This window comes from Leishmania infantum, chromosome 31 (genome assembly GCF_000002875.2).
Source record: "Leishmania infantum JPCM5 genome chromosome 31".
NCBI classification, from domain to species: domain Eukaryota; phylum Euglenozoa; class Kinetoplastea; order Trypanosomatida; family Trypanosomatidae; genus Leishmania; species Leishmania infantum.
Genome location: NC_009415.2, coordinates 1,389,915 through 1,403,662, shown reverse-complemented (window position 1 = coordinate 1,403,662; position 13,748 = coordinate 1,389,915). Strand labels below are relative to the sequence as shown.

Sequence of the window (13,748 nt, the reverse complement as noted above, 5' to 3'; positions counted from 1 at the left end):
TCAACCTTTTGTTTCTTTCTCTGGCTGCGTGTGTCTATTTGGCTGGCACGGCAGCTTCATGGACGGTATGTGACACCTAGATCTCCGCTGCGAATATAGAGCAAGTTATTCAACCTCTTCTTCAGGAGTGCGTTGCCGTGCTCCTCTTCCCTTTTCTCTTCGTGTTGCTCGTTGCATCCTGACAGATGCACATCAACGCACATGGGCTCCGCGCGCACACTAGCGATGCGGTGGGTGGGAACGGTGCTCGCCGGCCGCTCTCCTCGAGGTCACCGCGACGCCTGTGCACATCGCACAGGTGATGTTGAGTGGCGTGTGGACGCTGGCTGCACCTTCGCACTGCTCATCGCTCTCCGGCTCTGCCTGTCTCTGTCTGTCGGACGTCTTCAACTACCGCTCTCTCGCGTTCTCTCCGCCCTTTCCCGTGCTGCTCGCTGACATACTTCGCCCCCCCACCTCGCGTGCACTCCACAGGCTAACAGGGAGATGCCAATGACGTTAAGCGGGAGAGGCTCGCCGTCTCCTGCGCCACTCAGGCGACAGTTTGCCAAGAAGCCGGCGTTTAACGTGACCTCGCCGGTGCTGGCGAGTCTCAGCACCTTTGCTGAGTATGCTGATCGGCGCCATGAACTCTTGGTAGACATTCACGACGGACTCGAGGATGATGTGCGTAAAATGGAGGAGCGGGCTAGACAGGCTGTCGCCCACGCATCGGCAGTGACTGAAGCCTGCAGGGCTCAGGAGGCAGAGTGCCTAGAGTACATTGAAAGACTGGAGGACAATATCAGGGACTTGCATCGGGCCAAGCAGGAGTGTGCGGCAGAGCTGAAAGGCCTTCAGACGTCGACGGAAAGGAGCCGCCAGGACCTAGAGAAGGAGCTTCACGATCTGCGCCAGGCCGTCGAGGAGACGCGGCGGCAGAAGCTGCTCGCCCAAGAAGAGCAGCAGCACTACGAAATGCTCCGCGACGCCGCAAAACGCCACTACGAGCTGATCGAGGCGTACCTGAAGGAATTCACAGCGAAGGTCGAGTTTCACTTCCATGAGGCTGTCGCATCTCTCCAGGCAACGGCGCAAGAGCGGAAGCGGTGGGCAGACGAGCAGCGCGCACTCAATGAGAAGCGCGTTCGCGAGGCCGCTCTGGGAGCAGAGAAGAGCGACTTCAGCGCCTTTCTTTGCCGTGCCACCGAGGATGCCGAGAGGACGGGCGCCGCGAAGCCTGCAGAACAACGCGCAGCGGCTGTGGAGCCGCAACTCATGCGCGACTTGGAGCGTGATGTCGCGGCACTTGCGGCGTCTGTGGCAGCTCGATTACAACTCATCGTGGAACAGGAGAGCGCAGCCGAAGCCGGACTTGAAAGACTGCCACTGCGCATCACTGATGAAAGCTGCGACTTGATTTACTCGTTGTGTCGAACTGCTGCTCAGTCGACGCTGGATGGAGACCAGGAGAGCTGGAAGAGAGATCAATGGGACAGCTGCGAAGCTGCATCTGTCTCCCATGCAACACGGGCGCTCGGCACTTTGGAGGTAACGGTGACGCATGCGCTGCTCGACCTGTGTGCAGCGGCCGCTTCGGCCTCGTCAACACCAAGCGCGAAATGTCGTGCGTGCCCTCACGAATCCCCGACAGGAGCAGCGGCGCCTCTCCACATCCGTGCCGCCAATGCATCTGCCAGCTCGAGTGCACCACCGTCAAGCGCCGGAAAGGCACTGCCCCCCACTCCAGTGCAGGCGCCATCGTTGCCGGGGTCGTCTCGTCGGCAGAGCGAAAGCGTGACATTCCCAGAACGCCGGCTCATCGACGATTTCTCGTGCACCACAGACGCGTTCGCGACCATCTTTACTCCTCGCAAGTGATGGCGGCGGCACCAAGCTCACGAGACACTTGCTGGGTGGGCTTTCGCACGTTTGTCTCCTCCTCTCTACCTCTCACGTGCGTCACAAAGCCGGTGTCGTGTGCCGTTGCGCACTCGGGTGCGATGTGTCCCTGCCCACCACTGGGCAACACAGGTGATGCCGCGGAAGCTTGACGAACGGCATTCTATTCAAGGGGAACAGCGGTATGCGGCTCGCTACGGCCGATGCGCGCTACTTGCGTTCCCGCCTCTATACAGCGGCGTATCAAAAGGCTGCGTTGCTTTCCTGCGCTGCTCATACCACATCTGTCCTCCTTCGCCGGCAGGGCGCACGTCTTCCAGTTTCTTTCCGCCCTCCCCTGCCTCTTAACCCTCGCTCTTGCGCCACCACAAAGTCAGTCACTGGCTTGCTCACACCGGCATCTTGGCACGCCGCGGTATCTCTATTTTGGCCAGGGAAGTTATCCTCCTCGTGCGCGCGCGACAAGACCCATACGCATTAGCCGCACGTGCACGCTGCCCACTGCTGTGCCGACTGCTGCCCCCCTTCCCTTTCACGGCCGAAGCATAGGAGACTCTCTTGCGAGGTTGAACTCGGTGTGTGCGAGAGGTGGGGAGGCATAGGGGGACACATCGAGGTGCAGCGAGCGCAGTACCACGGCCATGAATGTGGCTGCGGCCTCGGCGTTCATTCGAGCATCTGGTCTTTTGATTTCCCCTTTCGTCATAATCGTGCCCGTGCATCGATCGCAGACCCGCGGTGTGCGTTCCTTCTCTCATTCTCTTCTTTTAGTTCTGCTCTGTGACCCTCAATGTATGCGCGTCGCTCATCTTTTGCGTCCAAAGGACCCGTCACGCACCCCTCCATCCACCGCCCCACCATCGCTGCTATCCACGGTATCATTGCCATACGCGTCCCCGCTCACCACCTTCTTCGGTGGGCCTCCCTTCGTTGTCTTCGTATACCTCGCGGTTGCCATACATCGCCGCTGTCACTGGCGGAGCTCCACAGGCAGACACGCGCACACACTAAAGCAGACACCGACGTTCCACTGCCACCGGCTCCGTCTCACGCGCGCTGAGTTTCTCCGCATCTTCTATCTCTCTGCCGAACTACTCGCACCGGCGGCGTGTGCGGGCACTTACGCTTCGCTTGGCAACTGAGGAGCCGCGTGGACTCGGCAGCCTCTGGTCTCTTCTCCTTCGCTGGCAAAGGAATGCTCGCCTATCGAGTGCACAGGATCCAGACAGGGGTGTACATCTACCCCTGGGCCAACGGCGAGGAGGCGACGCTGTCCGTTTCAGGGGATCATCAGGTGACCCTGCACTGCGCCGGAGACTTGATCTCTGACCCCTTCCCGTTTGATGAAGTCGTCTTTGCACCCTTTCACAATACACTGTACTCCTGCTGCGTTGCCGATGGCGTGAGACTGCAGTTCGGCTCTGCGGTGCAGCGGCGTGCACCGAGCTTCCGCGATGTGCCGCGCCGCACCACCATAGTCCATGGAGATCCTGTGTCGCACGTGGGCGAGACGTTTTATAACGTGCTGCTCCTCGCTGCCGAGGAGGTGGAGCGCATCGCTGGCGCCCGTCACTCTCAGAGCGCGTATGAGTGCGTCTTCAACGTGGTTCGCGTGTACCCGTGGGGAGAGGAGGACCTGCTGGAGGCGGCGGGGCGGGCACATTGTCGCGGCTCAGCGTCGTCCTCGGGGACGGCTGCCGAGCAGGGGATATCGCTGTGGAACAAGCGCACATCTGTGCCGCTTCGCACATCGGCGCAGCGCCAGCTCTTCAAGAGCACGCTGAAGAAGCTCTGCTGCGGCCCCCGCAGCGAGGGGCGAGACGACACGGCTGCGTGTGTGCAGCAGGTACGGCTGGCTGTGTACGCGCCGGCGAGGGATTCGACGGCGGGCGATCGTGTTTTGTGCGCTGAGCACCTCTTTTCGCTGGTGCCGTCCGTTTGCGACGTTGGCGCCAGCTTTGGTACGACAATGGAGGCACTCTGCGAGATGCTGGTGTGCCGGCGCCAGGGCAACGTGCTAGACAACCCACTGCTGCCTGTACTGCTGCCTGGTGTGTCTGTCGACTGCCTGACGATCCTCACGTGCATCTCCGCACGGGGCGAGCACGCGAGCCGCCCGTGCATCGACGCGTGCTGCTTCGGGTGCAGCAGCGAGCGACGGCGGCACCCCACCGCGGCTTCGTCGTTGGCCGTGCCTCCTGCTGGTGCCTCGGGGAACGGGACTGCCAAGGGTACGCCCGCTCGGGGCTTGGCGCCACTGCTGCGTCAGCCAGTCTCCCGCTCCGCCTTCTTCCAGCGCATGACGGGTGACCTGCTGATGTCCGTGGCGCCTAGCATTAGAAACGCATCGTGGCAGACATCACAACCGCAGAAGCCGAGCGCGACTACGCCGCGCACACCGCCCTCCGGCCCCTCACGCGCGTCGAACAGTGACCCTTTCGCACAGTTGGACGAGTCTGTCGATCGCCTCCTTATGCTGCGGCGTCTGAAGGAGTCCCCCGCGGGTAAGCCAAGCCTCCTGGGAGACGGTACAACTTCCACGTCGCCGCCATCGGAGACGAGGCGTACTGCGTCAGCGCTGCCCGCGACATCGGGAGCATCAGCACTCAGCATGGCAGTAGAGCCGCTAGTCGCTACACCACCAGGGAGAGCACAAAACGAGAGCTGTGAAAGTAGTCGGGGCGCAGAGATCCGCAAGCTCGACTCTCTCCAGGAAGCAAGCGCCCTTATCGATGGCGCCAACATGGTCGCGAATGGACGGGCTGCTAGTGCGTGTCGACTAGATGAGTCGGCGTCTGCCAGGGCCCTTGAGATAGAGGCGAAGGTGCGAAAACGGTGCCCGGACTACTACGCCAAAGAGGCTACACTCTCTCTGCACCACGAGGAGCTGCAGACGCCATGCGCGGAGCTGGTGCAGAGGGAGCGGAAACGGCACGTACTGTTGGACGAAGGACAGTATCACACCGCTGAGCTGTGGCGCACGGCGCGGGTCTTCCAGAGCCTGGAACCTTCTGTGGAAAGCTTGCGCCAGCGGGAGCAGGAACTATCAGCGTATCTCAAAATGCTCGACTCGTACGTCGCCTATGTGAATGCGACGTGCCGGCTGTACACGGACCAGGTGGATGCGAAGATGCTGCTGATGGACGGCGTGAAGCGCTACTTAACGCGGCGTATCAGCATCGCTGCGTGGGTGGAGCGGGCGGGCATCTTGCGCCAGCGGTGTGAGCACTACGACCGCCGAGTCGATGCACTACAGCGTCAGGAGGCCGCTCTCAGTCATCAGATGCACTCGATGGAGCTGGAAGCTACTGCTCTGCGAACAGAGGTGCAGCGGTTGGAGGAACTGCGCGACACGACAGAGCGCGATATAGCCGAGGACAAGCGAGCTGCAGCTGCGCGCCAAGTGAAAGCCCTCGAGGAGTACGAGGAGAGCCTTGTGAGTGTGCGGCGAGTGCAAGGTGAACGCGATGCTGTCGCGCGCGAGGTGGCAGATCTAGCGGCGCGGCGCGCGGAGGCTGCCGAAGACGTTGCCTGCAGGGAGACGGAGCGCGACGCGGTGCGCGCGGAGGTGCATGCGCTGGAGGCGGAGCTTGCAGGGCTTCAAGCTACGCTAGACGCAGCCCGTGAGGCTGGTGCTGCGGAGGCTACTGCGTCTTCCGGCGCGCATGGTGCTGAGAATGCTGCCAGTAAGCAGCTCTCTGGTGACGAAGGTGCACTGAGTGACAGCAGCCTGGCCGCCGCGAAAGGGGTTATTGAGGACGAGCTGCACAAGGTTATTGAAGAACTTGCCGTGGCAACGGAAGAGCTGGTGGAGGTAGAGGATGTCATAATTGAGGAGGTAGACAGAGCTGTGATGGTGCTGCGCCGCTGCGATGGTGAGATGACGCTGCGGTTTGATCGTCTCATGGATCGGTGTGCCAGTTTCATTGACGTGGAGAGCCGACTGGCTAGGCGCTCGGCCTCCATGTTCTCAGAAAGCTCGTCGCAGCGCCACACCAGAATGTGACACAGTGAGAGGAAGTGACGACGACTCAATTTCTTCTTCTGCCTTCTCCTGCGCCTGTGAGCCAGTCGCCGTGCAGCGTCGTCGAACCCCAGATCAGCTGTGCGTCTCCTCAGCTGCCTGTAAGTGCTCGTGCCGCGCGTGCCATGCCCCGTTCGCCGTCGACCCTCTCGTGCGTGGCCCTCGGCGTGGATCGCTTCCTGGCTGGTGTCTCTGTCAAACGCCTTTTCCATTTTTCTGTCTTGGCCGCTCCCCCGAGAGAGTGATGCTGCCCGCCGCTGCTGCCGATGGTGAGAGGCGCGCCTCTTTATAGTATTTGAGAGTATACAATGGTCATCTGCGGGGTTGGGGGGCTTCGTCTGGCCGCGTCTCTTCTCCGAGGGCCATCGGCGGCAGCGACGGGCAGCAGACGATGACATACACGCACAGCCCTTTGCACAGCTGCGGCGCACACGTCTACCCGCAGGAAGGCGTTCCCTCAACAAGATCTATATAAATGCATATGCGTATGTATGCGTGGCCTCTCTCTCTCTCCTCGTATTCGCCACGGCATTCGCCCGCGTGTGTTGTCGCTTCGGGCGGTTTGGTGCCTCGTCCCTCCGCTGGTGCTTACACGCGCTCTTACACCGTCACGCAAGCGCTTTTGCTGCCCCGGAAGGCGCGTGCTCGTTTGCGGGGGGCGATTTGCATGCACTTTTTTTTAGCTCGTGTGCATGCGTGCCTTGGCCGTGTGACGCCGTTGGGTGCGTCGCCCCACCCCCACCCACCCAGGCTCCTAGGTATCCCTTTTCTCTTGATACCACCGGCACCTGTGGGTTCGGACACTTGCATCTTGGAGCTCTACTGCGCGCTTCCTAACGGTGTGCCGGTGTTACACACGGGTGCATCCGCAGTCGAATGCGCGGTCCGGCGCTAAAGAGAGCAAAGGCTAAGAAAAGGGATGACGTAGTGGCACGAGGAAAGGGACACACACGGCAGTGCGTTGTGCGGTGTTTTTTCTGGGTGCCTCGCGCCTTCTCCGTTTTCTCCGCTGGGGTGGCGGCTTGCGTCATGCTGCAAGCGTAGCCCCCACACTTCAGGCGCGCAGATTGCGTGTGCTGCCGCTTCGAGCAGCAGCGACAGCCTTCTCGCTCCGCGGCGTCCCCGTCAGTTGGTTTCACACCACGACTTTATGGTGGGGCGACTGCCGTGGCGCATCGTCTCCCTTTCGCCCTTATCTCTGTAAGACCCGCCTTTTGCCTATTTCCATCGTGCCTTTCCGTCCGTGTCCCGTCCCAACACACGCTGATGCGCGCAGCCCGCACTCGACACAGACCTTCTCAGCGGCACTCAGGGTACCCCATCAGCCTCGGGTGGGGCGGTCCAATAAAGGGCAGGCACGGACTCTCCACACACGCCACTAAGCACCACATGGAGGAGCTGGCCAAGTCACTGCAGCAGGCGCAGGCCGCGGTTCTGGGTGCGCAGGATGAGCTCGCGCTTCTCCGTGCATATGTGGAGGAGGAAGCAGAAGGGCGGGGTGCCGACAACGTTGCCAAGGCTGCGGCGGTTGGCCTCGAGACAGGCGTCGCCCTGGATAACCCGTACTACGTGGATCTGCATACCTCCGTGCATCGGAGGCAGGAGGCGGCCTCGCTGCTGCTCCAGCGCTGCGCACACATCTTTTACGAACAGTTCGGCGCTCTTGAGGAGAAGGCGGCGCGCCTGGAGAATGTCCGGGTAAAAGAGAAGGAGCTACAGTCGGCCAAGAAGAGCATGCAGCGGTACTTCGATGCGCACTCGAAGGAGCTGGCAGAGGAACGCGACCGCCACGATGGAGCGCTCCGACTCGAGTGGGAGCGCCGGCATCACCTCGAAGACGGCATTCTGCGTCTCAAGCTAGAACGGCGCCAGCAGCGCCTCGCGCACAGCGTGTTGCTCATGTGGATGAAGAAAGCAATGGTGCGCAACCTCGCTCGCGAGTACACGCGGCGGCGGGAAGCTGCTCGAGAGACGTACCAATCCGCCACCTGCGACGCACTCGTCCAGCGGCAGCGAGTGACGGCAGCGCGACGGGCGCTTTTCACGTGGCGGTCTCGAGTGCAGCAGCGCCGCTGCCAGCGTCTCAAGACCGCAGCGGCAGAGGCGGAGCAGCGAGCGCAGTTTTTCCGTGGCGAGCTCGCCGCCACCCAGCAGAATCTGCATGCGCGTCTCAACAGGGACGTCGGCGAGCGCGACCGCATCGCCACCGCGGTAGCAACTCAAGAGAAGGAATGCGCCCAGTACGAGGACGAAGTGCTTCGCCTTCGCACAGCTCTGCGGGACATGACCGTGGAGTTTAGCGAGCGCACACGTACGTACGTCCGTCAGCAGGAGGCCGCTGAGCAGCTCTTCGCACGCAAGGAGGCGACGCTTCGCGACACCGTGTGCAGCCTGCAGGCAGCGCTGACCACCGAGCAGCAGGCGCATGCTGCGCTCGCGGAGTCATCTGAGCACTTTCTCGACCACGTGAACGCTTGCTGGAAGGCGCAGCTGCAGGAGGTGGCCGAGGCGGTGCGGCGCAAGGAGGAGTACGCACACCACACCATCCTAGGACTCATCGGCCGTCTGCAGCACCGCCATGGCAGCCTACGGCAGGAGGCGGCTAAGCTGGCACGCGACGTCGATACACTTGCCCCGCTGAGTGAGCGCTGCGTGCGGTTGGAGAATGCACTCGCCGAGTCCGAGCAACTGCTCAAGCGAAGCAAGGCATCCAGCCAGTCATGGGAACGACGCTGTAAAGCTGCACATGTGGTGGAGGCACTCCTAACGGATCGCGTCGCCTCCGCGGAGAGTGCGGCGCTGCGGGCCCGGTCCTTCATCCGGTGGCTGGGTCATAGCCACACCACTTCTAGCGAGAAGTCGCAGCGTAGCATCTGCAGCCTCTCGGACAAAATGGAGACCCAACGTCGTCAACTGCTCGTCCAGCAGCAAGAGCAGTCCTCGCGTCACCACGCAGAGGTGGCGCAGCTTCGCGACGAGCTGGAGCAGCTGCGTCGCGCAAACGTGCGACTGCAGTCGCAGCTGGAGGCCGCCGCACGCACGCAACGCGAGCGAGATGGCGCCTACTACGACAGTGAGGTGCGGAACGGCGAGCTGTCAGCGGCTATGCTGCGGGAGAAGATGGAGCGGCGCGGCGTGGAGGACAAATGGTGGAGCAGTCGTGCCTCTGGCCTGCTGTTGCAGGAAGCGCAGCAGCGGCTGTATATTGAGGCGCACGAGGGGCAGTGGTGGACAACGCTGCTCACGCGTGAGAGCAAAGTACTGAAGGTGTGGACGGCTTCTCTGCACGGCGACGCGGCACAGCTCACAGCCGTGTGCGAGGGCTGGCAGCAGCATTGCCACCAGATCGAAGCAGCACATGCTGCGGTGCGAAAAACCGCGACTGCGCGGACGGCGTGTGCCCTGGAGCGAGGGGTATTGTACGCGCAGACACTGGCTGTGTGGACCACGTGGCGGGATTGGGCACGGCAGAGGCGCGGCGTGGCCGCGTTAGAGGCGCGATTGTCGGCGTCCAGAAGGGAGATGATGGAGCGGCACGGCAAGGAGTTGGCACGCGCGCACACCAGCCACGACACGGCGTTGCAGCGCCTACAGCGCGAGCACATGCTGGAGAAGACACAGCTGCAGTCCATCCACCAGGAACGATGTGCAGCCCTGCGGCGTGCGCAGGCGAAGGAGGTGGAACAACTCGCCGAGCGACATGCACAGCAGCTCAAGATCGCGCAGACAGCCTACGCCGCGGATGTCGCACAGCGGGACGAACAGGCAGGTACGATGCAAGCGCAGCTGGACCACGTGGGCTGCCTTGTGGTAGAGTACTGCGCTCAGGCAACCTACAGCCGATGGCGTGCATGGGCCGCAGAGCGGCAGGCGCAGCGCACGGCCCGGCAGCGCCGAGGAATGATCATGCGAATATGGGAATGGCAAACTGTCAGGACAACGCTGATCGACGCCTGCGCAGCTGCCAAGGCTTCTCTATGGGCATCCTTCACTATCGAGATTGCGCAGGAGCGTGCGGTGGAAGTGCGGCGGCAGGTGCGGCATGCGGCTCAGGAGAAGGAGCTGTGCCACTCCCAGCAGCACAAGCTGCAGGCAGCGAAGGAGGTGGCGGAGGAGGAGGCGGCCTACTTGCGAGGAGAGCTGCAACACGTGCGCACGCTGTATGACGCGGAGGTACACTACACGGAGCTGCTGCTGCGTACCGCCACCGAGGAGCGGCGTGCCCGCCGCAGCACTCTCGTCTTTACTGCTCGAATGGCCGAGTGGCGAGAGTTGGCGCACGGCAGCCTTGCGGAGCATCAGGCAGCTGCGATGGAGGCTTTCGCGGATGCGGCTGGGAAGGCTGTGACAGAGGTTTCGGTAGCGCGCAGAGATGAGCTTGCTGCCTACGCGGCACAGGCGGAGGAGGAGGAGTTGGTGCGCAACGCACGCGTCAGCGGTGCAATCGCGCCGCCGCCAGAAGAAACCGGCGCGGAAAAGACGCGCACCTCCGATGGCGACAGCGCACTTGACGTGAGCGGGCGGGCACCTGGTGAGCGTGAGGTGGACGCAAACAACGCGGAAGTGACTACTGGCGATGGTGGTGGTCAGCGCCGCTCCACCGGCGCAATGGCCATGACGCCGCCACTTGTGCAGCTCGTCCCTGAAGACCTGGTGCCGCGCCTTCGGTCGATCGAGAGTTACGTGACGGCCACAGGTGACTCATGTGAAGCGGAGTGCGAAGCCGACACCACCCCTTCAGCGCAGTGCGGTCCCCTCCTTGCTGAGCCTTTCCTTGAAGCGCTGGCGCTGTCGTCTCCTCATCTGACCGCTGCGTTCAGCCACCAGGTGGGACAGGCCGATGTGCCCTCGACGGTGCGCCACCTCCTTGAACTTGTGCGCCTGGCAGCGCTGCGTGGGGCTGCTGCGCACAGACGCGATCACGCGGCCGAACTCGCTGTCATCCAGGAGAAGCGGGCTCACTCTGAGGAGGCGCTGGCGAGCCTGCGAGAGAGCATGAGGGGCCTACTGGCGGAGCAGCGTTCTCTTGCAGGGGAGATGCACGCGGACGCTCAGCAACAACGACAACAGTATCCCACTTCCCGAGAGGCCGGCTCGGCGCAGGCGTCCCTAGCGTCGACGGAGTCGTGGCAGGAGCGGCTGAGCGCGCTTGCGGACCGGTATACCCGAGCGCTAGACGCCTTCTACGTCGACACCACGGGCCGCGAGGAGACATTTTATAGCGTGAGCGGCGTGCTGGTGGAGGCCGATGAGTTCTCGGAGAGATTGCTGCAGCGCTTCTCGGAGAATGCGAGTGCGATGGCGCAGCTGCGGGCGCAAGTTCTCGCTCACGTACCAGGAATCGCATCCGCTCATCAGAGGGGTGCCGGCCCCGATGCCACCTTACCTGCAGACGTGGCGGCTGCGGTGAGGACGGTGCCACCCTCATCGCCGGAGCCGAAAGCGCCGTCGCTACCCGTGACCCCGCCCTCGTCACCTGGGCTTCCCGACAACCCCATTCAGGCTGCTTGTTCGCAGCGCAGCTCCCTCGGCGCCACCACCAGCGCTGTGGGCTCCACCACCTCGCCCGCCGGCTCTACACCAGAGAGGCACGGGCTGCGCGATCGCGTGCGATTCCTCGAGAGGCTTCTTGTCGAAACGAAAGTGCAGCTGGCGGAGGCAAAGTCGCTGGTTGGAGTGGCCCATCGCGCCGCCTCCCTCTCCAAGGCGTCCGCTGAGGCGCAGGTGTGGGCCGCTCAGGATGCCGAGGACTTTAGCCAGCTGGCGCTGTCTAAGGAGCATCTCCTCGTTCTCTACGCCGCCTCGGAGTCGACCACGCGCACGCTCATGACGGCGATGCGCGAGTACGACACGCAGCTGCGCGGCACGCAGGCGGAGATGTCGCAGCAGCTGCGAACAGCGTGCGCCGCGGTTGAGGAAGCGCTGCAGGCGCGCCACCGCGTCGATGTGGAGCGCTACGAGGCGAAGGTGCGCGCCTTGTCCGACTCCCTCGCCGCGGCTGCGAGGGAGCAGTCCAGAGCGGAGGCCCGCTACGGAGAGCTGGAACAGCAGCTGAAGTCAGAGGCGGCGAGCTGGGCCGAAAAGTACTCGCGTGACACACAGCTCATACGGCAGAGCTGCCTGTCCGAAATCGACGAGCTGGCGGGCCACCAGCGGCTGCTGGAGGACGAGCTCCAGCAATGCCGGCGCGCCACCCAGTCATCTATCCAGCGGGCTGTGGAACGCCAAACGGAACTGCTGAGGCTCGAGCACACGGAGAAGCTGCGCCGCTCCGAGAGGAACGTGGCACGACTGGCCACTGAAAAGGCATTGCTGGAGGGCCGCCTGCGGTCCGTCGAGGAGGACTGCGAGCGGCAAGTGCAGCAGGAGCGGGCAGCGGTGGCGCGCCTTCAACATGGGCTGGCAGGCGATGCGGGTGCTGCTGCAGAGATGGCCTGTGTGGCGACGTTGGCGAGTTTCGAGATGCATCTCTTCGGCGCCACAGAACTGTATGCGCGGTGCGCGACGGAGAAGGCGGCGTGGCTAACCGCGTGTGTTGCTGGCCTGATGGAGCAGGAGCGGGAGCAGTGGGAGACGGAGGTGATGCAGCTGCGCGAGCGTGTGGCGTTTCTGCTAGAAGCCTCAGGTGCTGACCCCGCAGCGCCTGCGCGTGACGGCTCCTTTCATCAAGGGTCGAGGAACGTGCAGGAAAGCGGCAGGACCACCAGTCCCCAGGATAAGGCGGAGAACTCGTCGCAGGCCCTCACGGTCTCACCATCTCCCCGCCGCAGCAACCAAGGTGTCTCGTCGGGAGAAGGTGGTGCAAGCATCGCTGCGTGGGGCATCACCGCACAGAGCAGCCCTCGACGCGCAGTCTCCAGCCCCTCAGCAGCGAAGACGTCTCGCGGAACCCAAGGTACCATGTCGCTAGCTTCACATGACACGACCCCCACACGATGCCGAAGTCTGTCTGTCGACTCGCTGGAGCTGTCACAGTCCTTCCTCCGCTACTCAAAAATGCTGAGCGACCAGCGGTCACGGAACGCAACGCGGCTGGAGCGGGCAAACGCGCTGGCCGCCGAGGTGGACGATCTCCTCTTGCGCGGCGCCCAGCTCGGCCATTCAGCGGCCTCGCAGAGCGCTCGCTAGATCGGCAGAGAAGTGAGGGGAGTGCAGTAAGCGAGGGAAGACGGCGTGATGCACAGCGTGTAAATGCCATCATAACGGGGTGTCGTTTCGTGTGCCGCAAGGAAGGCGTTTCGGGGTGGTGTTTTTCTTTCGCCTTCGTCAGCTCAGCTGCTCAGCCGACTTGTTTCCTTCCAATGCGAATCCTGCAGACGGTGCCCCTGCTCCATATGTTCCGACACCTCTTCTACCGCCACTACTGCCACCTTCTCTACCCTCATGTTGTTTGCTGCAGCACGCGCTTCGGCTCTTCCGTTCGCTCCTTCTCGCTCTCGTCCGCCTGCATCCTCCTCTCTGTCTTTTGGTGCTCGTGCTTGTGCGTGTGCGTGCATCTCTTCTCTCTGCGCTCCACTACCGCGCTAGAGTACATTTTCTTTCTCCCTCTGCACATGTGCACAACTGAGACTTGAAGATTAGACTTGACGGACTCGACTTGCAAACATGACAGAGCCACGGCGCGCTTTTCAGTAGAGGTGGGACCCATTCGCAGGGCTCAGCACGCACGCACGCCAGGCTCTTTTACGAGCACCCGCTGACACCTCTGCTTTGCTCGTGGATCGACTCGTCGCCCACCGCTTTCTCCTCCCTTCCCCCATCGTGTGCCATCGCTGCCCTGCCCTCGCCTCTCTCCCACCATCGCGCCATCCTTCCTCTGCACTCTTTTGTTTCGCTGCCTCCA

General features: G+C 62.8%; 3 protein-coding genes across 3 annotated transcripts; all 3 read left to right on the top strand.

The window, feature by feature from the left end:
* Nucleotides 1–486: 486 nt before the first annotated feature.
* LINJ_31_3120 (hypothetical protein, unknown function) lies at nt 487–1,860 on the top strand (the record flags this gene model as incomplete). The annotated part of the gene is made up of 1 exon (XM_001467588.1): nt 487–1,860. The coding sequence occupies one exon, from the start codon at nt 487–489 to the stop codon at nt 1,858–1,860; it is 1,374 nt and encodes a 457-aa protein (XP_001467625.1).
* Nucleotides 1,861–3,076: 1,216 nt separating this feature from the next.
* Nucleotides 3,077–5,887, top strand: LINJ_31_3110 (hypothetical protein, unknown function; the record flags this gene model as incomplete). The annotated part of the gene is made up of 1 exon (XM_001467587.1): nt 3,077–5,887. The coding sequence occupies one exon, from the start codon at nt 3,077–3,079 to the stop codon at nt 5,885–5,887; it is 2,811 nt and encodes a 936-aa protein (XP_001467624.1).
* Nucleotides 5,888–7,171: 1,284 nt separating this feature from the next.
* Nucleotides 7,172–13,033, top strand: LINJ_31_3100 (conserved hypothetical protein; the record flags this gene model as incomplete). The annotated part of the gene is made up of 1 exon (XM_001467586.1): nt 7,172–13,033. The coding sequence occupies one exon, from the start codon at nt 7,172–7,174 to the stop codon at nt 13,031–13,033; it is 5,862 nt and encodes a 1,953-aa protein (XP_001467623.1).
* Nucleotides 13,034–13,748: the final 715 nt, after the last annotated feature.